This window comes from Columba livia, chromosome 3 (assembly GCF_036013475.1).
Source record: "Columba livia isolate bColLiv1 breed racing homer chromosome 3, bColLiv1.pat.W.v2, whole genome shotgun sequence".
In the NCBI taxonomy this organism is placed as follows: domain Eukaryota; kingdom Metazoa; phylum Chordata; class Aves; order Columbiformes; family Columbidae; genus Columba; species Columba livia.
This window is the reverse complement of record NC_088604.1, coordinates 66,996,764-67,020,520: the sequence shown is the minus strand read 5'-3', so window position 1 is coordinate 67,020,520 and position 23,757 is coordinate 66,996,764. Positions and strand designations below refer to the sequence as shown.

Here is a 23,757-nt window from a genome sequence, read left to right as displayed (position 1 = left end):
TCCCACATTTGCTAAATCCTGATAGCATCTGTAGTTTGGAGACTGTGAGCAACCAGTTTCTGTTATGCCTTTGAACATACACACAGAGACACTCAGATGCACATGATGAGCATGTTGAGAGATGCTATCAGTTGTAAACAGATTTCTCAACCACAAATAGCACAAGACTCTGAGGGCCAGGGTTGACTGTTTGTAAAACAATCCCAGCAGCTTTGTCCTTGTTCAATAACCAGCTGTAGGAGAAAGTTCTAAGGCAGAAGAAAGCAAGACTGTAGGTGTTCACAGCAGATCTGTTGTAGAATGAAGCTGTTATCACTGCTGGAACAGAGTGGGGGTAGGCAATGGGTATCATCCTGCTCACAGTTGTGAGGAATAAGGGCACACTATTACTGTCAACTTCAGATCATATGTGCTCCTAACAATATCAGACATCTCTAAATACTGCTTTTCAGTCCACCTTCAGTTTTTGTAAAGCATGGTCCACAAACAAAACACAAGAACCTCCAAAAACAGATGCAGTAAGTTCAGGGCAAATGGTACTCATTACTTTGCACTATTATAATTATAAACATTATGAGATAGGTCTTTGATATTCCTACACAGTCTGGAGTCACTGAGCAACCAGTTTCTGCTATGCCTTTAAACACCTGCTAGTTATGAGGTGAATACAGGCCATAAGCAGCGTTCAGAGTTGCAAGATCCATCAAGCTGCAGGCATGATTACACTTCTACAGCAGGTACGGCATCTATCTACAGTAGAAAACGTGGAAAAATATAATGGAGTAAAAACTGGAGTTCCTTAAGATGCTGAGTCTACTTTCTCTATATTTGAACACGTGCCTTCAACATAGACCCAGAGTTCTGCATCTCCTGTACTGCTTTTCCTCATGCCTTGAAGCTAAGGCTTAAGGTACATTACCAGAAATCGGTCCCTTCTATTTGCAGAGCCCAAATAGGTGAGGTGCTTCAGAAAGAGAGGAGATGACAGTTTGCAGGCCTAGCACAGAGATGGGGCACCGCAGACTCTAACGTGTGCATTTCTTAAAGAGCTTGTCCACACCCAAGACCTCTGCAACAGCGTTCCAACATGACAGAGGCAAGGCAGAGAGAACAGCTTGACCTTATCAGGATGAAAAAGATGCCCAGGCTGCAAAGCTGGCTAGTGCCACCAGCTGCAACGCTTCACAGCTTTCTGGGTGCGGTTTTCCCCCTCTGCAGTTGCCTCATTTTGCCCTAGTTCATGCTGTGACAATCAATGTGTATGTGGGTGCATTGGGGTTTGCACCTCAGACTGGATCTTTAAGTCACTGGTGCTCTGGGGATGGAGCTTGTTTAACAGGATCCTGTGAAGTGCCTGGCCATTTGTTTCCACTTTGACTGCTTTGTGCCATTTTCTAGGATCAAGATCCAGTTCTGCAAAATCACATTTGAAGTCATAATTAAATTGGTTCAGGGCCAGGAAATTGCTTTTGTAGGAGCTTACTGCTCAAACCACTTTACCTGGTCTGATGTTGATTTTGTCTGGAGTTGAAAGTCCTGAAAATAAGAAGTCCGAAATGGCACTGAAGGGATCCTCTAATCTGCTGGCACAAGCTGCCTACAATTCCCTTGAGACATCGGCTTATAGACTGACATTCCTATCCTTGAAGGTATGGGAGATTCAGGATTTACAAACAGGCATTTCTTCTGTCTGTGACATTTTCTTAATGTGTGTCTATGACTGCCTGTGACTTATTCACAAGTATTGCAGAGAGTTTGCTGGGAGGATTGCTCTGTGTGAGCAGATGACTCGGTCAAAAGAAAGTTCTCTATATCTAACTTCTCTTTCAAATTAACAGGCAATACATTGAAACTATAGTAAGCTCTATGGCTAGAGCTCAGAGCTGGAGGCTATGAACAGAAGCAGCTTTGCTTTGAAACACCTGAAAGGAGGCAAAATATAGCAGGTGCACTCTGCCCTTTGGTTCATCAGCAAGGCAGAGGTGAGACAGTGCACGGCTACCCAGAAGGTAATCATCAGCCAAAAAAGCACTGAATGTGAAAGGACTACTGACACTTGATGATTTGACCTTCCAAATTCTTTACATCCTTTAATTATCATAACTTCTTTTCCCCCTTAGCCCTAAGTTTATTTGAGAAATTAATTATGAAAAATTCCTATGATCTCAGATCAGTTTTCCCCCACCTATTTAACCAGCTTAACCTCCACTCCTCAGGCAGTTCATCACTTTCTCAATACTCCCTAGACCAAACATTTCAAGAGGTGAGCAAAAATAAAAGGGAATGACCATTATGAACAAGCTAGAAATATTTACACCCCCACCCCCCCACTTAGTGACTACTCCCAAAACTCCCCTGGGAGCTTGAGTGAGGCATACAAATTTTGCTTCCCTTCTGCGGAAGACAGGTCTTCCCTAGGCATCAGGGAAGTGGGGAAGGCTTTCAAACAAGGGAAACAGGAGCCACAGAGTGGCAAAATAGCTGGCAAAATTCAAACATCAGGTTGCAATGCAATGCATGCCAGGTGCTACCATGTATGCTTTTGATAAAGCACTTCATTAATTGCATCTGACATCACTGAAACTCCTTGCACTGCCTTCTCCCTGCTAACAACTCCTTTCAAACCCCAATGCCTCTCCCTCAGTTTTTAAACACCATTAGAAATGAACACAGGTCTCACCTTTGACTTTTTCCTTGGTTCTTTCAACAGACTGCTCTTCCATAGATTGATAGAGGGTATCTACTACTCTTTAGATTATGTCTGCTTTCATGAGATCACCAATAGTTTGCTGGAAAATAGGGGACAAAATCAGGCTGAGATCCTTATTTCTCACTAAATCAGTCTTTTTACTCTGTTTACAAAGTTTTATTTTAAAAGAAAACAAAAGTATCTTTCAACAGAAAACTATCCACCAAAACCAGGGACTGGCTGATGAAAGGATGTCTAAAGCATGCAGATCTGAACTACCAGGTCTGAGCAAACTGCTAAACTATTCACATGGGTACACTGATTACCACTGACTAAATTATGTCACCAATGAGAACAATATCAGAAAAGAGAGGAGGTGTCAATTTTATGGAATCTTTCAGGCTTGTTGCAAGTAACAGCTCATACCTCTACCCCAAAAGCGTGTTCCTTGTCTCTGTCTTCTCAGAGTAAGTGATTATGGATACTAATCTCATCCAGTGTAACTTCTGAATACCAATGAAGGAATCTAAGCCTTGAAAAGAATACATACTTATGTCAGTCCCAGTCTGGGTCTCAGACACTGAAGATTACTTTGTTGGCATACAAAAGCCTTTTCCAGGAAACGGTAAATATTGCACTTACCTGAAAAGAAAGCTTTATTTTGGCTCCTCTAAATGCTGGAGTTCAGCTTGTGGTACTCTTACCTCTGACAATGCTCTCTTCATACCAGCTCAAATGACGACACCCCAAAAAAGTAATCCTATGTAACAGCAATTAATGTACTGATTTTTTCTCCTTTTTTTTTTAAATAATATTTCTGTTACACAGGCCAATATATTCTAAGTTGAAATATTTAACTCATAGGAAAAACAAAACATTGTGTGTCTTGGCTTAAAAAAACCCATACTAATTAAAGAGCAGTAACTTAGAGACATGCTCTGTATTTTTTCAAAATTTACAAGAATCCTGTTTTGGTCAAGTTCTAACTCATAAGCTGGGCAAAGCGTCTATCCCTGCTCAGACTGAAAGTTTTTTGCAATTTTTTTTGAAATTAATGAGTTTTCATTTTGTTCTGTTTTTCTGCTATTTATGCTTATGTTTTGGGCATAAACATCTATCTTGGTAGTAAGCTGCTATGGAGAATATTAAGAAGTTTCCAGTACACCCACAGGAAAAAAGCTACTTCAGTGTGGCCTGGTACAATCTCCATTACCAAAGGTTGCACATGAGTACATATAAAAACACACACAGAAATAACATATGAGTGAGGATGAAAATCAAGAAGCAGCTTGAGAAAAAAACAAAAAACAAACCTGAAATGACCAATCATTAATTCAAAATAAAGACAGTTTTCATTATTAGCACAACCTCTCATGTGATACTTTCCCATCTATTTTACCATTTGTCATGTTTTCCAGATCTTCTCATTCAAACACATACCTAATACCATTAATTTGTTACAGCATTTTAAAATTCTTTTTAGAAGTGCAGCATATGTATGTCTTCTAATCTTTTTATACCATACATTTTTTCATTCTAAACTTAGAGGTTTCCATAGTTGTCACTAAAAAGCACGTAGACAAAATATTTTATGGTATCTTTAATAAATGCAAATAAATCAATACAAACAAAACTTTACTTAGCAAACTGTACATACATAAATATGTTCTTCATTTTTCAACTTGACATTCAACATTTTTCCTCATGAAACCTTTTACGATCTTATTTATTACATCCATTTTTTTAAACCTTGAAAAAGTGCTTCTCAGATTTACACCTTGTGCATCCAAAGCAAAAGTTAGAACACCATGCCCGAAACAGAAACCACAGGGAATAATACATTGCCATACAAGATCCTTTAAAATTGTATGTTACAAAAGCTCTAAAATTTCTTCAGCATTGGTTATTTTGTATATTGTAGATACTGAGAGGGTATTCAACAAAGACTGGCTAACAGCTCATTTAGAGCAGCACACAAGAAAGGATCTACAGTATCAAGTCCTTGGCTATGCATAGTACAGGGCAATGACCTGGATATAAAGTGGCTAAAAGATCCAGAATGCTGGACAAAAGGACATTTCCCTCACACACATCACATCCTCCTTAGTACCCAGGATGCGAGTATCGAAATGATGCTACTCAGGTAATATGTTGTGCAGTTTGATACTGATGTACTGATGCGTTACTAGCTGAGTGCCAGCAGAGAATGATATGGACACAGCGGTGGCTACATCAGGTAGGTAAAGCTGCCACACTGAATGCTGTCACTCTTTAAAACCACCCCGCTTCTCAGTTAGCACGCTAGCAAGGTCACCTGCTGTCTCACAGGTCTCCTTCATAATGGAGGTGGACCATTCGTGTATTTTAGCATGGGGTGGAAAGAGCGGGCAAAATTGTTGGCCATAGTACAGCTGTAGTCCTCCTCGGTCATCGGCACCAGGCAAGCCAGCCCGATCAGGAGCAGCAAGAGGAGCTGAAGTGCCAGAGCAACTCTGAGGACTCTGAGGAAGAAGGATGGGCGCTGCCACGCTGGCCCGGCCTCAGAAGGGGAGGAACCTGAGCCACCTCTTGTGGACCTGAGGAAAGAGGATGGACAGGTGAATACACTAAAACATTACTGCAGCAGAGGCTGCCCTTGGGCACTCAGACTTCCCTGAAGGCTGGGCTACAATTCATACAGACTTTGACTGACAACTGCAGAGATATTTTTCACTAAACATGCTATTTACCCAACACTCTTAAGAGGCCCCGTGTTTCTAGGCTGGGTAGGAAAAAACAAAAAAATCACAATAGAATGGGCTTTGTGACCCCACAGACCCTTCATCAATTATGGGGTAGACTCTCCACTTATAGCACTGTGCTCTAGAGAAGGGAAGAATAAAAGATGGGACATACCTGTCACATGTGCTCAATGCACACCATCTAACAAGGAAGCCTCCTCATTTAAAATGCCAGTTGCATTTGGTCTGCAGAAGTTTCTACATTCATTTCTGTGTATAGCATCCGCAAGGGTATAACACATTAAGATTCAGTTACATCAATATTCAATTAATTAATACACCAATATGCAGGCAATGGGGACTCCTTTTCTACAAAGTACATTGTATGTTGAATATTGCACTGAATCAGCAGTTAAAATCTATTTGCTCAACTGACTTTACACTATCACTATTCAAGCTATTTTCTCCCTTGTGTCTACGGAACTGACTTGAAATGGTAAATATCTATAGGAGAGGCAAGACCCAACACAAACATTTTTAAAGGGACAGTTCGAATTAAGTACAAAAATTCAGTCTACTTTTTAATAAAGAATAAAGACATAGAGTTCACATTTCAGTTTTGATTGAAACAGTCAGAACTCTAATATATGAATGAAGGGTTTGAGGTAACTGGATGACTGAAAAGAGTGATTATGCAAGTTAAAAATCTGATGGTCTCCATGTGCTAATAAAATGGCATGGGAAAGTATTGTATTTTATCATTAGCCAAAAGTGGAAGATCTTAGAGCCTTCAAATAATTTGCTTCAAGAACTCTTCCTTAAGACATTAGTTCATTAATTTTGTTTTAGACATGTTATAAAACAACCGTGTGGCTACTATGACTATGAATCACCAGAAAATCTATGGCTTGCTAGGTTTTAAGAGAGAAAAATGTTTGTAGGGATGTATTTAGTCTCAACTTGAAGGTGTGGGAGATCAGGCCTGTTGGCTGAGGTCAAATGCTCCTCAGTAAAGCAAATAGGGGGCGATGGTTCCTTAGTGTCTCCTTGCCTCCCCCTTGTTCTTTTGATCCTGTCTCCCAGTTAATCTGAATCTGTGTGAGAAACAATGCAAAAACTAAAATATCATCTTGAAGGGGCCCCTTCCCACATGTTCCTAAAAGAATTATTCCTATGCTTAGATTATTTTTACTGTCTTGTGTATCATCCCACTACAAAGACTTCAAGAAAACCAGATAGATTTGGTAAAGTTCAGATGTCCAATAGATACATAAACACTCATGTATGCTAAATGATTAACTTGACCTAAATATCCCAGGAAGGAGTAATGACCAAAACATCAGGTCACATGTTGTTTGAATCCATGTTATTGTAGCCCGGATGGAAAGCTGCTTGTCGCACAATGTAAGATCATGTATTATAAAGAACATATTGAAAGGATATGGCACATTTAACAGCATAAGAGCATTCCATATTAAAGTTAAATTAGATCAGGACTTCTACCGTCCAAGGATGCCAAGACAGAAAGTTAATGGACTGAGGTAGGAACAAAGGGAACAAGTAGTGCTTAATTACCTTCCAAGCATTTGATTGCAAAGTCTGCCTATTTGCAAGGCTCTCATTGTGCAAATGTCATTAATCCAAATCAAAAAAGGCCACATTTCTGGACTGGGTAACTGCTGTTTGATAATGAGCAAAGTCAGAGCTTTCTTCATTGACTCAGAGTCACTCTGGGGCAATATTGGCTGTCAAAAGGGGAATTTCCAGAAAGTGGAGTCAAAAGAGAGAAGGCAAAGTTAGCATCTAATTCTTCTTTTCTTTTCCTAAGGCTTTAGTAGCACAATCCAGCATTTTTTGCTTTGTGTAAGCTGCATGATTGATCTCAAAGAGGAACATAACATTTCTTTCAAAAACTAAAACGCTTCACGGCAAAGTTTTACAAGATGCTTTTTCTGCAGTGAAGTAAGGTGTTGAGGAATAGTTTCTAAGACTGCATGGAAACAATGAAACAAGCAAATAATAAAACATCTTCAGAGGAGGAGTTCTAAAAAGTTCAAGTGCTGTACTGCCTGTGTTTATTGCGGGTACACCTCTGCAATCTACATAATTGGCTGAAAAATGGAATGGCTCTGCTCAAAGTGTTTAATGGATTTGGTAAGGAGAGGTGGTTAAAAATACACATTGTTAATAAAAAAGGCACACTATTCATAAGGGCCAGAACCCGTATTTACTCCAGCAGGAGAAGGGAAAGCTAAAGTAGTGTAGGCTACTTTGGAGAAAAATGCAATCTTTTTTCCTTGAGCTTGCATCTTTAGTTGTTTCTCTTCTGACTGCTCCACCATTTGTCTCACTGGCCCCTGTCTGAGGTGGGAAGGAGGTCAGGCCATCTGCTGATTGCTCCATACACAATTCCTACTAACTAGAAAAAAAAAAGGAAGGCACAGCTGTAGACCCAGCCAGCAGTAAGTTTCTTCATGTCAAGAAATCTCATAAATTAACTAACTTAAGAAGTACAACCAATAGTTACCCTTACTTTAGAAGTCTGTAATGTCAGTGAAATTGGAACTCTTTCCTAAGCATTTCAAGAGAGAAGCAGCTAATTTTCCAGGCTATAGATTGGACGGGCAAAGTGCACTTTAATTTCAGCTCAGACGAGTACCTTCTTTTAAAGATGACCCTTTTTTTTTTTTTTTTTTTTCAAGGAAAATATGGTTGAAGTAATTATCTGCATTGCAGTAAACATCTGAAAGATTACAACAGAAGAATTTATCGTTCAAGCGAAGCTGATAGGAATAAATAAAATTAGTTTAATGGGGAAGTGACTAATGGAATGTAGACAATAGGCTTACATTGAAAGAGGCACTGCTGGGCTAGTAGGATGTTATTACTGGAGTTAATCAAGGATGAGTCTTGATTTAATATCTTTATGAAAAGACTATGGCACAAAACCTAAGAACAGCAAATTTCATCTGTATGATGACAGAAGTTGGAAGTCTTTGCAAATACAAAATAAGATTGGCTTCTTGCACAGAAAAAAAAGTAGCTGAATCGAATAAATTTAAGAAGTGGCTCAAGGAGTTTAAGGTTATATATGTAAAGTAGCAATAAAAACTTCTGCTACAAATTTGGAAGTTCACACTCTGAAGATACAGAAAAGAATCTACAGCTGTTTGGCACAGAATAACCACAAACCAATAATGTGGCTTGTGAAAAGCTGTGACAAGGGACAAAATAAATTTTAAAAAAACTTAAGTTCAAGATATGCAGAAAAGGGTTATTTTAATGATGTTCTTTAAAGGACTCGTCAGAGTTCCCCTGGAGAATTTTTTATCATTTTGGTTAACATACTTCTGAGAGATAAATTCAAACATAAACAAGCTTAAATGAGAAAAAAAAAAAAAAGGAGTATTTTTCCTAGGAAGGAGACAAAGAGCTGAGCTTACAAATATAAAACAGAAGTTACCCTCAATAAAATAGTGCAGAACAGACAGAAAGAAGGGTAAACGGTTGTTAAAGGAAAGGATAATGTTGACACAAAACCAAATTACTACATCTAACCATGGATATATTCAAGGTGGAAATTATTGTACTTCCAGATAATCAGATAAATTAACTTTGATATCAACCTTTTAATAGACTTTTTGTTCCCATTGATTCTAATTTTTTTAAGATGGAGGTTGCTAGAGTTATGAAGGAGAAGGCATGATGCTCTGCCCACAAGAGCAGGCAATGACTCCTCTTAGTGGCCTGAGAGACTCTCTAAGAGAGATCTTCTTTAGCTGTTTTCTGACTTTGATTCTCTCCCTGGCTCACAGCATCACAGCATCCAAACCTCAGGTTTGTCTTACACTGTAAAGAAGATTAATATGTCCATTTCAAAGGTAGTTACATATGAAGTTTAAGTAACAAATTCTTAACTGGGAGTGCAGGAGATAGCTGGGAGAAGAACTATAGCAAGTCCAAACTTTGTGTTTGAGTTACTGTGTGGCAACTGACTGCCTTTTTGTGGCCAAAGGTGTAGACAGTGCTGTGGCCTGGTCTGCTTCAGGAACAGCGAGCCACCTTTAAAGATCCACTAGTAATTTGGGGCCGCCTGGGGAGAGCAGGAAATGGAGGTTGGCATTGTGGCACCAAGACTTGAATAGAGCTGCTCAAGAGAGACAATGTAAACAACCCTGAGAAAATTGAGCCACTATTTTAATCTTTTTAACATTTTAATCACTTCAAAGAAACCCACAGGCACAGGTCCAGGTCTGCATTTATGACAGCTCTATTAAACTGATTAAGAAAGAGGAGTTGTTTCTTGGATTTGCCTTTCCCACTTAGCATTCAATAACTAATACCTCTTGAATGAGCCTTTAGTTAAATCCACAATGTAGCATCTAGTTTAGGCTTGCTTAGCATCACACACCATGCTCATCCTTTTCCTGTGATAATGGGAAAGGCAAGGTGCTATCACACCTGTTATACATAAAACACAGCTCTTCTAATTTTTAAATGAACTTTCCTTCACATCCTCCTATGTTACAAACCTTTTAAAATTGCCTTTAGTTCTTCTGTATACTAAACTCTAACAGAGTTTGCTGATCCAGTGCAAGATCAAACACAAAGTACTCTGATCAGAGGCATGTCAAAATATTAAAGAACACAGTGACAGCTTGTACCACTTTATCAGTTAAAACCACATTATACATCAACCACAACCTGTCTGGCTTGCGCATTTGATTAAGTTTCCTATTCAGCAGTGACTCATTCGTATTCCATGCTTGTCTGAATGACAAATTGAACATTGTGCTGTACTGCTACAAGATGTGTTAATAAACAGTGCTGGAAAGACTTGATCTGAAAGGAGCCGCACCAATGCCACTGCAAGAACAGAGACTGATCTCACAGCTGTAAAGCCCTGCGAGCTGCTCTTTGAGCTGGTTGTTCGCACCTCCAACCTTTTCAAAAGTTTGGCAGAAGTGGTTTGAATATACAGGAGAGTGGAGAAGCGCACACAATATGTCTCTTGAGTACAACGTTGCTAGTGCAAGCACACTGATCTGCTGAAGACATTCACGCTCGCTGTTAGTGGCTGCAGAGTAAAGCCCCACTCCTCCCTCGTCCCACTCCCTATAAGAAACAAAATGCCAAGCTTCATAGCAGGGCTGGAGTTGGAAAAATGAATTCTCCGTCTCCATCAGACAGAAAGATGGAGTGTACACGTCATCTATTTTCTATGTGGTTTCCTTACGTTTCAAAGAAAAACAAAAAAATCCCTAGAAATCCCTAGAAATAAGTTAGCTTCTTAGTGCTAGTGGAAACAGAGAAAGATACTCTACCTGTTCTACGTGGTATGCTATGCACTTTGCAACTATGCCACTTTACTCACAGTCACTACACATACAGAGCAAACTTTTTAAAGAGGTGTTTTGTCAATATCTACATGGTAAGTAGTTTTATTCTTTATTCCATTTATATTTGAGAACGATCTTGTTGAATAAAGCCTTGATTTTGCTCGTGAAAAGATAAGACTCACGGTATTTTTTTATATGCTTGGTTATTGCTCAATCACTGTATTAAATCTAGTGTTGCCTTATTTCCAACATCAAATCTTTCACTTTAACGGGAGTTATTTATCTATCTATCTATTTATTTATTTATTTTCTAAATATAGAGAATAAAAGAGGTTTAGGAGTTAAAAATATGAACACATATACTTTTGTCATATTTTCTGAGCATTTTAGGTGTTGCAACGCAGAAGATGCTGAAATAGCAAAAGACTTCCTCTTTATACATATTGGCTTGCTCATTTACTTTTTTTTTTTTTAACTTCATGACTCTAGAGGCTAGTGAACTGATCCGTGAAAGAGTGAAGGTACACACATCACACTGACAACAACGAAGAATGCAGAAGCACTGTTAGCTGCAGAGATGACAGGTTGCTGGAGACGAGGTGGAAAGCAAAAAGCTGCAGCTGCAAGCCTGCTCTCTACTGGTCAGACAGAGATGGGGCAGAGCTGCTCCCAGAGCGACACATGATTGCAAGCACTTGGCAAGTGTCACGGCAATGTTAGCACGTTATATTGCAGTTGTTTGAGGAAGGGAGAGAAAGTGACCTCAAGTCTCAAAATCCTAAAATTCTGACTTTTAAATTTGAGTCTTAAGTACTGAAAACCCACAAACTGAACAAAACATTTCAGAAAAAAAAAATAGAAAAAAAAAAAAAAGAAAAAGAAAAAAATAAGGAAAGAAAAGGATGTTAGTATGTCTTATCCAGATCTGTGGGTTTTGTGAATTCTATAATATGGTAATGGCCTATTACCTGCCTTAGTTTAATATCTAGATGTAAAGAGGATGATAAAAAGTCTTTGCCATGAACCTACTGGCATTTCTTTTAAATCAAGTCAAAATTGAATAATCATTGAATATCATGAGTGTAAACACACCTTCACCTTGATCAGGTGTATGAAAAAGAAATGTTGCTTACACGGTATTCCTGGGAGGTAAAAGCTGTAGATGTTCACGGATTAGCCGGCATTTCTATTTAACAAATAATCTGAAGTAATGAGAGACCCTTTTGCCAAACTATTAACAAAAGGGAAGTATTCACTTGTTTAAGTCCTGGCCACCAGCCAGAGTTGGTACAGACAGGGAGGAATCACGGCCAATTTCCATCATCCTCTTGGGGTTCTAGAACAGAGTGCGGAAACCAGGAGAATAAGGTACCTGCTATGTGGACTGCTGACAGAGGGTCCAGGCTGTGAGAGACTACATTTGCCCCGTGGCTGTTTGCAATGAACAGGGGGTAAAGAAAGAAGAATGTTCAGTCCAGGCAAATAAAGACAAGCTACTGATGAAACTAAATTAAAAGTGCAGCAAAGGAAACATAAAAAAATAATCAAATGAAGTGACCAATACCCATGAACCAAGGAAACTGGCTTTTCTTTGTGCCTCACTGAATATGGAAATGATTGGAACATATACAGTGAACTCAAAAATAACAGTTTAGTCATTATATTTATGAATTGTATGTAGCTCTGGGTTTAAAAAAAACCACTAGAAATTTAGCTCAAATAATTTGTAATATGAAATGTATTGAGTTGAATATGGGCAAATAGAGATATTTCAACATGCAAATGCAGCAAAATTTATATTCTCAAGGAAAAAAGGTCCAAGGGCCTCCTTTGACAAGTCTGGCCTCTTTACCAGTTTCCCCCCACAATTTTGAAGGCCAAATAACTGTAGGTGCATTCCTGCACTCACAACTATTTGCTGGAACATGTAATGAAGTTAGATCATTATAATTCTGATATTTTTGGTATTAGTATTTATTTACTTAGCATCAGTGCATTTGGCACTGAAATTCTAAACAACACCACTTCAGTCTCCAAACTTGTGGGTGCAAAAACCAGAAGTTTGAAAACCAGACCCTAAGGAATCATACAGCTTAGCTATACATTATGGACAAAAATGAAAAAAACATAGTCACATACATAAACATTAACAAATTAGTGTTTAAACACTATCAAATGCTTATTAAAATATTAAGATAAAACCTTATAATTCTACATAAACTTTAGACAAAGATTTTATGATAAAATACTTCTCCATTTCCTCTAAAGCTCAGGCATCTTTCAGTTACATCTGTGATATCAGAGCTTTTATTAGTTATTTAAGTTTAAATTATAAAGATAAAAGCATTGACCTCTGGAATAAAATGTTAAGCTATATATTCTTTCTCCTTCTGAAAAGCCAGTATTCCTTTACATTCTCATACTAGCATCTAAAAGGAAACTAGTGAATGTAAAAAACAAAAAAAACCAAACAAAAATCAAACCACAATTTCAAGAGCCATAAAATTTATCAAGACAGAACTCAGAGGCTTTACAAAAAGCGCAAATGGTGTAACGAAATAAAACAAAATCAACCTGATTGTTTTAAGAACTAAGGAAAAAAGCAAAGTAATCAACCAATAGAATTGCAGAAAAAGACAAAATAATTGCAGTTCCATTTTGGGCTCAGAGTATGGAAGTGTTAATTACTAGGCATGTATTGCTATATTTCTTGAATTTTGTGCCAGCGATGTAAATAGACAGAGTTGCCATCATAGCCGTTGCTTAGGTCCTGTGCAACTACCTCTTTTGAAAAATGTTTTACGCCCTTCAGCTCTACTTAGCCATTCATCCAAAGTCTCAATAAGACCATCTGCAACCTTCATCAGGAATGACAAAAAACCCCTTATTGAGATTCTTGATGAAGCAGCTCTGAAGAGAAGGCCAAACAGAAATGCAGGACTGATTATACCAGACAAGACCAGACTCTGGGGTGCTGCCATCACTAGAGCAAAATACAAGAGACACGACATGCCATACCATGGTAAACCAACCACACTGACAGCCCTGGTTTTAGATAGTGTCTACACTTCTGATTTCATGCAGGATGGGATATGCAGCAGGGTTGGGGAAAGCAGCTGTGTTTTGTTCTTGGTTTATGCCATTTCCTTTCCTATCAAGTGAGAAGGGGGACCTTGCAGCTGGCTAGAGCTACTGTAGACATCTACAGCTCCCACCCAAGAGGTGGCAGAAAGTATATGGCAAGAAATTACCGTTCTCTGTCTGCTTGGAGTGCTTCTTCCAGAAACAGGACTCACTGAGCCCGATGTGTCTAATTCATCAGCAGAGGACCATGAGGACAATTCCTAAAGTTCATAAGGAACGGAGCTTAGAAATACAGCGACTAGCTGTTCAGGTAAGCAAACAAACAAAAAAAAAAACCCAAGGGACATTCCAGCAATGTTATTTCCAAAGCAAATACAACACAGCAGTTAAATTTTGTTACTGAATTTCGTAAAACTAAGGTATTATGTATTTTCTCTGTTAGCCCTGAAGGTAAAGAAAAGCAAACAGATAGTTAAAACTTAATTACTTTAGGTGACACATTTTCCACCGAAGTCAAGGCAGAGAAAAAAGCAGTTGCTCTTCATTGGCCTTTAGTTACAAGAACAGGCTGGCACCACAAAGACTTTACTTAAACAGGCAGAAATTCACTAGACGGAGGGAAGAGCTGAGTTCTCATGCCTTATGCACTCTGGTAAGTCAAGACTTTTAAAAAAGTTAACTAAATGAAAACACTGAAATCTTTACTTTCTACCTGCCAGTGTTGGTAAAAATCTATGCATAACTCCCTCTCAAATAACTTGAGACAATTTGAAAAGATTTGGAGTGCAGCTCAAAGCTCAGAAGGCACTATGAGAGATTTGTTAGCCTATTACAAAATTTACTTTACAGCTTTTTTTTTTCTCTCTTTGACAGAGTGAGCATTATCTTCCTTTCCAATGACAACTGACACAATAATTTTCAGTACTACAGCTAGAATAATTATCTCGTATACTTTGCCAGCTGACTGATTCTGTAATGGCAGGATAAACAAACCAAGATGTTCAATACTTATTGCTACACTGAACAGAAAAAAATTACTGGATTAAAAAAGTCACCATATAACAAAAGAGATGTTTACATTATGAAGTGTAAGATTACTTTATAATATTCAAGATTACATGTGTAGCATCTTGATAAGTTTTGCAAACAATGGAAACAGTCCAGCCAATAACACTGATCAGGGATAACAGTCAAAATGGTGGGAAACAAACAGCAAGGACTTACCAGTTGACTACTTGAAATGTCTAGAATTTTTTCTAGGTCTTTAATATGATGTGTGACCTCTTTCAAGAGGATCTTCAGTCTGTTTCCAATGACATGCACCTTTTCTTTGGCTTCAAGACAGTCCTTGCCTTCAGCATTGACCAGCAACTGGCAGGACATATCTTGCAGTAACGCCACCTTCAACTGAGACTCCAGCAGTTCACGTCTGATTTGCTGTTGCCAAAGCAAGCACCAGATTTTTTTAGTGGAAGGTTTTTGTTTTTGTTTTTATTAAAAAAAAAAAAAAAAAAAGGAAAAAAAGCTAGAACGCACCAAACTGGACATTTGAAATTAATAGAACGGAAATAGAAGAGAGGCAATGCAAATTTCTACTTGTAAAGGAAGATAGCAGCCTACCAGTTGCCTGAGATTTTAAATCCCGAGTTTTTCTACTAATGGAAGTGAGATGTCGTCCCTACCAAAGTAAAGCTAGTTAATAACACTGGTCCCACACCTGTGTGTTAACAAGCATTGTATGATGCCAACCCTCAAGAGAAAGACAAATCTGATGAGGTGTTTCCCTGATTATGTGTCTTGGGAGAGAAAGAGGTGATTATAGCCCTACCATTAGAAGTCTGTGATGATCTTGCAAAATTTCTGAGTCCAGGTTTGGATTGATAGGCACAATCTCATTTTTCCTTCTGTCAATATTCTCTAACCAAAGCAGCAAACCGTGGCTCATTTCATGGAAGTCCTGCAAGCAATGAGCAATGATTTTAATAGCGTAATAAAAAATTCCAGTCAAATTCGGGTTTTTATTTTATCCTATGATATATTCTACTGGTTAAATAACAAAACTTCTTTGTAAGTGTAGAATAGTATATTAGTATACTACTCCAGAGATGACAAATTTAGAAAATCATAGTGCAGGCATATCTTTCAGAAAACATATGCTGAAGCTGTATTTTGGCTTGGATGGGCAAGTTTCAGACTGCATAATAAACACATCAAATAATTATATGGTTTACATTTTTGATATGTGGGATGCTGACAATGTAACATAAGTGCATCACAGACCTGGCACTGCATTAATGCATCCTGCAATGAGCTGCGCCACTCTTCAATCATACTGCAAACGTGGTCCCAGCGCACGTTCATCTGAGACAGGTGCTCCTGAAGCTTCTTGCTCTCTTCACTGTCAGACTGAGTGAACTCTGAACTGCACAGATTGATGGATAAGATGATCGCTTTGCGGTTATCAATTGCTTTCTGCATCTCCTTGATGATACAAGAAAATGGGATGGGGCAAGAAAGGATGGAAATCGGTAAAACATGTGACTTTCAGAAGAACCAATTACAAAAGCACCACAAGAATGCAACGATTTGCCATCAGTGACTGCAGAACATTACCTTACTGTAACAGCTTCTTTGCGTATGACATTTCTGTGCTTACTCTGACTCTGCAGAAGTTCAGTCTTTAACATGTACTAAAATTTCACTGAGTGCATAAACTGGTACAAGCCAATTAAACATGTAAAGTCTTAAGAGCCTGAAGGCATTGTTGAGTTTTAAAGATATGGCTCATGTTTCACATATTTTAAAGACAGAGCAGGCCCCAAAAATTTAGAGAGATGTAAGATAATCGTACTTTAGTTCACAATAAAATTTTTGCCCTCACTTCTCAGTTCTGCTGATAAACATAAAGCTCAACATGTGTTCTAGTGGAAACTGCTGTCGACAGTATTTTAAAATAAAGGCTTTTACTGAGGGAAAAGAAAACATACAAAGTATAAACAACTTACTCCAATTTATAGAAGCAGGACATGTATAAAAACTCTGATTTGTTTACACTGGAAGCCACAAAAGAACAAAAGAAACCCCACTTCTTTTGGTTTGGAGGGCACTAATGGGCTTTCCAAGAGTGGGTGAGATAAGGATTCTTATGAAATGCCCCCTTTTCCACCTACTTTATGGCATTTATTTAAAAGCCTCATGTCACAGTGACCTTTGTAGTACTTATGGCAGCTATATCTGGATTCCAGTGAAGATCAGCATTAATATGCTTTAGATGGATCAGTGCTGGAAACACTCCTTAGTATCTGTCCACCTCATTCTTAGCATGGAGCATTTTGACATTGGCTCCCATATTTTTGTGCCCAAGCTTATAAGATGCCAGTAACTGAATGTGAAGTTGTGGACCACCAGATTTGCAAATTTTATAGCTGTAAAATATCCAGGAGAGATCACAAAGGCAGCATTCAGATCCTGATGGATCTGAGATGACAGAAGAAGAAACAAGAATGTTGCAAAGTGACACCAAATTTTTCCTATGTTGTACTGGCGAGAGCAGTGGATACACTACAACCCATTTGGGCAATCTCTCCTTCCTCCACACGAAGTAGTATGTCCCAATGAGGCATTTCCTTTAAAGCAGCTATTTTGTTACCAATTTGACTAAAAGAGATTTGATTGAATTTGACTTTTTTTTTTTTTTTTTTTTTTTTAACCTTTCATCACCTTGGCCAACATCAGGAATTATCTCTACCTTCTGGAATTACAGAATTACTACAGAATTCCTGTTTCAAAAATTCATTAGGATTATATAGTGATTGTCAGTGGCACATTTTTCTGCCAAGAGGTGATTCATAAAATCACCTTCCCAGTTACTTCAGTGTTCAGGAGTAACCCACTATGTGCAGAATGCAGCAAACCAGCTGCAACTATTGGCAATGTCTCCAACATACCTGTTGCACTCAGGTCTCTTTAAAAGGTAATTAATGGAAAAGAGAAATAAAACTCACTTTCAGTTTTTTAATTCTGAGCTCAATAGTTTGTATGTCAGTGCTGAGATCAAGGTGGTGGAGCTTCTCCAGTTCCTCTTCAGTTTCTCCCAACCAAACCCAAACGTTATTAAGGTCGGAGTTAAACTGCTGCCATTGCTGAAGTTTCTGCTTCATCCTCAGCTCCTTGCTTAGAGCTTGAGCCTGGATTAATTCCCATCGCTCAATTACACCTGGAATGATAAACACTAAATTCAATAAAAGCAAAAAACCGCTAGCCACACACGATTGCACCAGCTAAATCACGTGCAGGACAAAAAATGTTCCATAAAACCCAAAAAACCCTAAACCATAAAACACCACACTGAAAACTAAGTTAGACTGAAGAATATGTTGCAGAGAGAGAATAAAGAATGTGGATGATTCCAGGCAGCACACAATTTTTCCACTTTCTAATGTCAGCCTTCTATGAACAGAATTAAGTTCATACACGCAGGTCTCTATAACAGGTTATACTGGTATAAAGACATCATCAGCATAAATGCAAACTAGACAAGGAAACTGAACATGTCTAACTAGCCATATATTCATCATTATTTTCATTGTTATTTGTACCTATCACAACTTACTACACACACCTCACTACATTTGCATAAACTACTGCTGATGCATTGGATAAATACCTGCACTAAAAAGAAATAAATTAGGGGCTATTTCTTGTAGTTAGTTATCTTGATATGCTATGGCAGAAGAACAAGTTGTATCATTCCATCAACTTAAAATTAAAAACAAACAAACAAACAAAACCAAATAAAACCAAACCAAACAAAACCAATCAATCAAACAAAAAGAAACAACAAAAACCCTTCAAAAGAAACAGACTGCATGGGCAGCATATCTTGCCAAGCTAAGAATGGAGACATTGCCTTTATAGTCTCTGGAACAAATCCACAATTTTACAATGCAATACATCCTGTTCTACAGATGATGCCTAAAATTAATCAGGTGAATACTTGCACTGAGTGAATATAGATTTCTGCGCGGTAGGACAGATAATATTAGAAGCAACAGATGAAATAAATGCTGATTTATGTGCTTTGTACTAAAATATAAGGAATATTCTTTCATCAGGTAGTATTCAAAGAAAATACATTGCATCTACACAGACTGTCTGAAAGGCTTAGGGTTATGTCCCAAGATAAGGCGTTCTAAAAATGCACTTGTATGCCTCATCTCTTTATAGGGCATATACAAGAATACTTACAATTCCTTATTAATTCCTATTAACAGGTGTTAAACAGACATGGTAATAGACACAGTCAAGTAAATATTTTTGTCAGTAAATAATATCAAGTGTTTATTCAGAAAACCTGCATATTTTCTACTTTTCATAATTGCTTTCCATCAAAGAACTAAATGTTACTCACCAGCTGTTTGTGTTTCAGTACTGTTCAGGTTAATAAGTCCAGATAATTTTTCTTCTTCCTCCTTCAGTTTATATCCAAGCCTTCTTACTGAGTCTATGCTTCCACTGCACTCGCTTAGTAGCTTCATCTATGTTAACAAACAAATAATCCCATTTCAATATGCACTGTACAGGACTAATGGCATGGAAAATGCAGAATACAATGCAACTTCCAGAATTTTCCAAAAGTTGGTCTAAGTGTGAAGATAAAAATCTATTACTTTAACAATCTGTCCTGATACTATCAAAGAAATTTACACGGAGACACTAAAAGCTTAAAGCATAAGTTCAGACTAAATAGAAGTAACTCAGTGCCACTGTGTCAAACTGTCTTGGATGTTCTAAATGTTCAGGTGGCAAAGACAGTAAAAGATGTGGTAAAGAAAATAAACATAACTGTGGAAATATTACTATGCATCCAAGCAGCTAATATTTCAATTCTGTCAGTAATAGAATTATTTGAACGATTTAGAGATAGATTTTTCTTCCAGAAAACCCCTCTGAAAAAGCTTTTTAATCACGGATTCCATATATGCAGCCTTGCTTACATGATGCATGATTACAATTCATCAGAAAGACGAATACAGTGCATGAAGCTATAAAACCTGCTTTTAAAAGCAGAGGAAATTTAAACAAGGATGTCGTCATTAGATGGATGAAAACACATGTGAGAAAGTACTTTTGGCATCTGCAAAAATGTAATAGGAAGATAAATTCCTTGGAGTCATGTTCCTGTAATCTTAATCTATTGTAAACACATTAATAACATAAACAATAGCATGTGGTTAAACGTAGCAACCATATGAGTAAGTCTGAGAAGCAATAATATCTAATTGCTTTGTTGAAAGAGCTGTATGTCTTTCAATAGCAAATCTAAGCTTGGAGTGCTTATTTGACTTGTTCTCCAATATGCACGCACATATCCTTTGTAACTGGAATCCAGCTCTGGTCCTGTAGGTGTTTTGCTGCGGATGATGTTTTCTGTTTGCTGTATTTGGAAACGACTGGTGTCTAAGGCCTTGTCCAGCTGTCGGATATGTGCTTCCAGGGCACCAGGTTCTCCTGTACCAAAGACAAAAAAGTGACTGTCACCGAAGTTTTCCCAAATTTTTTTAATCTTTTGCCCAGGCAGAATAAATATCAGGAATACTATCTAGATTAGACGGTAAAGGAGAAATATGACTGCAGCAGGATGAGTGGTACAGTGTCAAATTGAACTGATAACCGGTTACATTAGAGGGTGTTAGTGACCTTCAGAGGACAGATGACTATAGCAATGAACATTCTTGCCATAAGCATACTATCAAAGAGTCCACAGTTTAAAAAGCAAACATGAACTATTCTGAAGTTACTTTTTTCCTCAGAAAATTCTTCACCTCTCTGAAGGGGAAAGTTCTTGGCAAAGTGTCCTCTAACATCACTGATTTTGGAGAACATCTTGCTCCCCTTCACAAACACTCTCAAACTCGTGGTAGAAAATACAGGTTAAAATTTCTCCTTGTTTCTCTTTGTATTACTTCTCTCCACTAAAAAACAGTGGAATTTCAATCTCCATGAAAGGATCCTATTTGTATACAATCTTGAAGATTAAAAGCTGTATACAACTGCTAAGTGATACTGTTATAATAATATTCTCAAGGTCCATAGATGACTGGATGTCTTGAAGGCCCACAGCAAGTAGTCCACATCTGATCTGGGAAACCACACTAAGCAGCAGAATTTATGATATTTTTCCATTAGGCGTTTGACAAAAATCATGATTAACATATCTGCAAGATGGTATTATTCATCTAAGCTGTTTGGAACTCATACTAATGTTTTTGAAGCAAGACTAACTTGTATTTTCCTTGTAGAGGTCAGCTGAATTCTGTGACATGAATTAGCTCCAGCCAATTCTAATCTGAAAGCAGGCTTCAGCCTAGAGGACCACATGAGATCCCTCTTATCCATATTCTATCTCTGTGCCTGATTTCCATCTGTTCACAAAGACAGTTTGAATTTATTCATAAAGACATAATTAAAAACACGTATAAAGACGGAGAGTCTTCTGTCCACCTAATTACAGAAAACATAGCCTCTTGGATGGTTAATCATTTTTAATAAAAAAACCCCAAAGTTCTCAATATTGTTTTTTCCTCATCATTTTGAAAGTAAATGTTCACAGGCCAGAAAACTACAAACATTTTTTGTATGCACTGCTATCATTTATACTTTTAATCAATCATAATATTATTTCACTAATTTGAGAAAAAAATAAAAATGGACAGTGAACCTGAGGTCTCTGCCACAGATGCTGAGATTTGGGATGTTTGGTATTTCAAATTTGCAAGGAAGTCATGATTTCAAAAGAGGAAAACTGTGAAATTGTGAGAGAAGTTACTTGTAAGTGCATCTAATCCCTCCAAAACGGTCATCTAGTAAATGAAACAGCAGGGTTAATCTTGTGTAAAAATGCAATGTGGAAAAAAAAAAAAAAAAGAAAAAAAGAAAAAAAATCTTACAATATAAAAGACTAAGATAAAGACATTGCAGTACAGTACCTCACATTGGCATTGTTATCACATGAAACAACACTTACCTAAAAGTTTGTATCTAAGTAATAATCCAAGATGTCGCTGTGTTAAAGCAGTAAGTGCCAAACTGAACAATTAGGTTTTGCTCTATATCTTTTCCTTCTGTCTTAGTCTTTGTAGAAACTATTATTCTCTTAGAGACATAACAAAATATTAAGTCCTGTTCAGGGAATTCAGAGAATAAATACTGGAGTAAACTACTCTCGGTTTAGGCTAGTTAGCTGAGGTTGGAGGGCCAATACTTCAAACATCATTGTTCATCCATGCACCTAATAATACCTTTAAGTACAGTAGTAAAGCAGGATACTTCTACATTAACATGCCAGTGCTGCCATGTAAGAAATATTTATCTTGTAAGTTGTGAAAAGTAAAGCAGATGCTAAGAGAAGGAAAAGAAGTTATGCTTGTGCACCGTAGTATTTGCATCTGGCTATGCTTAGACTTTTTTGATGCCTACCAGAGATATTTTTGAGAGCGTTTTCTGTGAGTGTTACATAGGCCTCAAGAGTTTCAGGGATCTCTACATCTGAAAAAATAAAAGCACATTCTAAATTGACAGCTCAGCAATGGCTGTTGCCTTACAGCAGGAGTCCTTTTCAGGGGATGGAATATATAAATGGTTCCAAGAGCAAACATCCTTTCTGGAGAAGGAAGAACGATGAAGACTGAAACACAGGGAGCCTGCTACAATGACACTTGGTATCCAGGCAAACCTGACTCTTTCCAGAGCAATGACCTGGAAAGCAAAAGACAGCCACAAGATCAGAGTATAATTTACCAGTATGTCTTGCCCCACAACGGGGCTGCATTTGGGCACTTTCACTTGTTAAGATTTATTACACAAGGCACACACATTAGAAAGGATTTCCAGCTTCACTGGAGAGCAAACCCAAGATCTCACTTCAGGCTAAACACTGAGTTGCTGGAGCCTTGCCTGGGAAAGGACTGAGTTAAGATGTACTTAAGCATTTGATGATTTTGTCTGTGGATCTCTCCCACAGCATTTCTTCATCAGTTTGTTCTGCACTTCTTGCCATATCCAGTATAGTTTCTTCTAGTCAGAAAAGACGCATTGCTGTTACAGATGACATATCCCATCTGGCAGGCCGCAAGTATAGAGAAACAGCCAATTCCCTGTCATATCAGATATGCCTTTGTGATTTTCCAAGATTGTAGTCATCCAGGAATCTCCATCACTGTGTCCAAGGCCAGAAGGCCACTGGGGTCACCTAGGGAAAGCTATTTCAAATCTTCAGGGGCTATTTAAAATCCTTTTCCATAAGCATCCTGGGCAAGCAACCACACATGTAACATTTGCTTCTTTTTACTAGGAGAGAACACACAATTTGCCACCATACCTGATATGCCAGCTGCTCCTCTCAGGTAGAAGTCCTTCTCTTGTCCTCCGTCTTCTTCCTCAGAGTGCAGTGCCCGTGACACAGCTGTCTCCAGGTCTCTGCTAAGGTCATAGTCATGATCCCACTCCAAGGGAATGGAGTCCACGCTGGCAGGGGTATCTCGCCCTGATCGCTCGCTTCTCACCGGCTGGGAAAGAGGCAGCGAAAGGTTGGAAGAGGGGTGCGGGGAGAGAACGCTGTCCGCAGATTTGTCATGCCAGTGTATATCAGAGAGATCTGCTGATTCATCCAGATCCACCTCTCTGTCAGAGAGGTCATGTTCGTCATCTGTCAGCTAGAAGCATAATGCAAACAGAACTGATCAATGAAGTGTTCAGAGGCACTGCATGGGCAGCCTGGGTCAGTGAAATAAAGTAACATTAGGCAACAGTCACACTGATGGGGTACCCATCCTGCATTCCTTTGCACTTCCCCTTCATTATTTTAAGGTGAACTAAAAAGCAAAGCAACAAAAAAGTTCACAAGGCCAGTTCAGTTTAATTACTT

At 38.2% G+C, this 23,757-nt stretch overlaps 1 protein-coding gene across 27 annotated transcripts in view; it reads right to left on the bottom strand.

Moving 5' to 3' along the window:
- Window positions 1–4,274: 4,274 nt before the first annotated feature.
- The window catches only part of SYNE1 (spectrin repeat containing nuclear envelope protein 1), a 300,382-nt gene continuing 280,899 nt past the window's right edge, over window positions 4,275–23,757 (bottom strand). For 21 of the 27 annotated variants that reach the window (XM_065057381.1, XM_065057378.1, XM_065057380.1 and 18 more), the window contains 11 exons: window positions 23,212–23,545; window positions 22,311–22,379; window positions 20,200–20,342; window positions 19,243–19,369; window positions 17,837–18,048; window positions 16,113–16,313; window positions 15,661–15,789; window positions 15,057–15,269; window positions 14,000–14,092; window positions 12,121–12,179; window positions 4,275–5,265 (listed from right to left, as the gene is read on the bottom strand). In XM_065057381.1, coding sequence (XP_064913453.1) covers window positions 5,025–5,265; window positions 12,121–12,179; window positions 14,000–14,092; window positions 15,057–15,269; window positions 15,661–15,789; window positions 16,113–16,313; window positions 17,837–18,048; window positions 19,243–19,369; window positions 20,200–20,342; window positions 22,311–22,379; window positions 23,212–23,545 — 1,821 coding nt within the window. In that variant the 3' untranslated portion in view covers window positions 4,275–5,024. The remainder of the gene's footprint in view (window positions 5,266–12,120; window positions 12,180–13,999; window positions 14,093–15,056; window positions 15,270–15,660; window positions 15,790–16,112; window positions 16,314–17,836; window positions 18,049–19,242; window positions 19,370–20,199; window positions 20,343–22,310; window positions 22,380–23,211; window positions 23,546–23,757) is intronic. The other 6 variants (XM_065057384.1, XM_065057405.1, XM_065057386.1 and 3 more) reach the window with 5 other exon arrangements.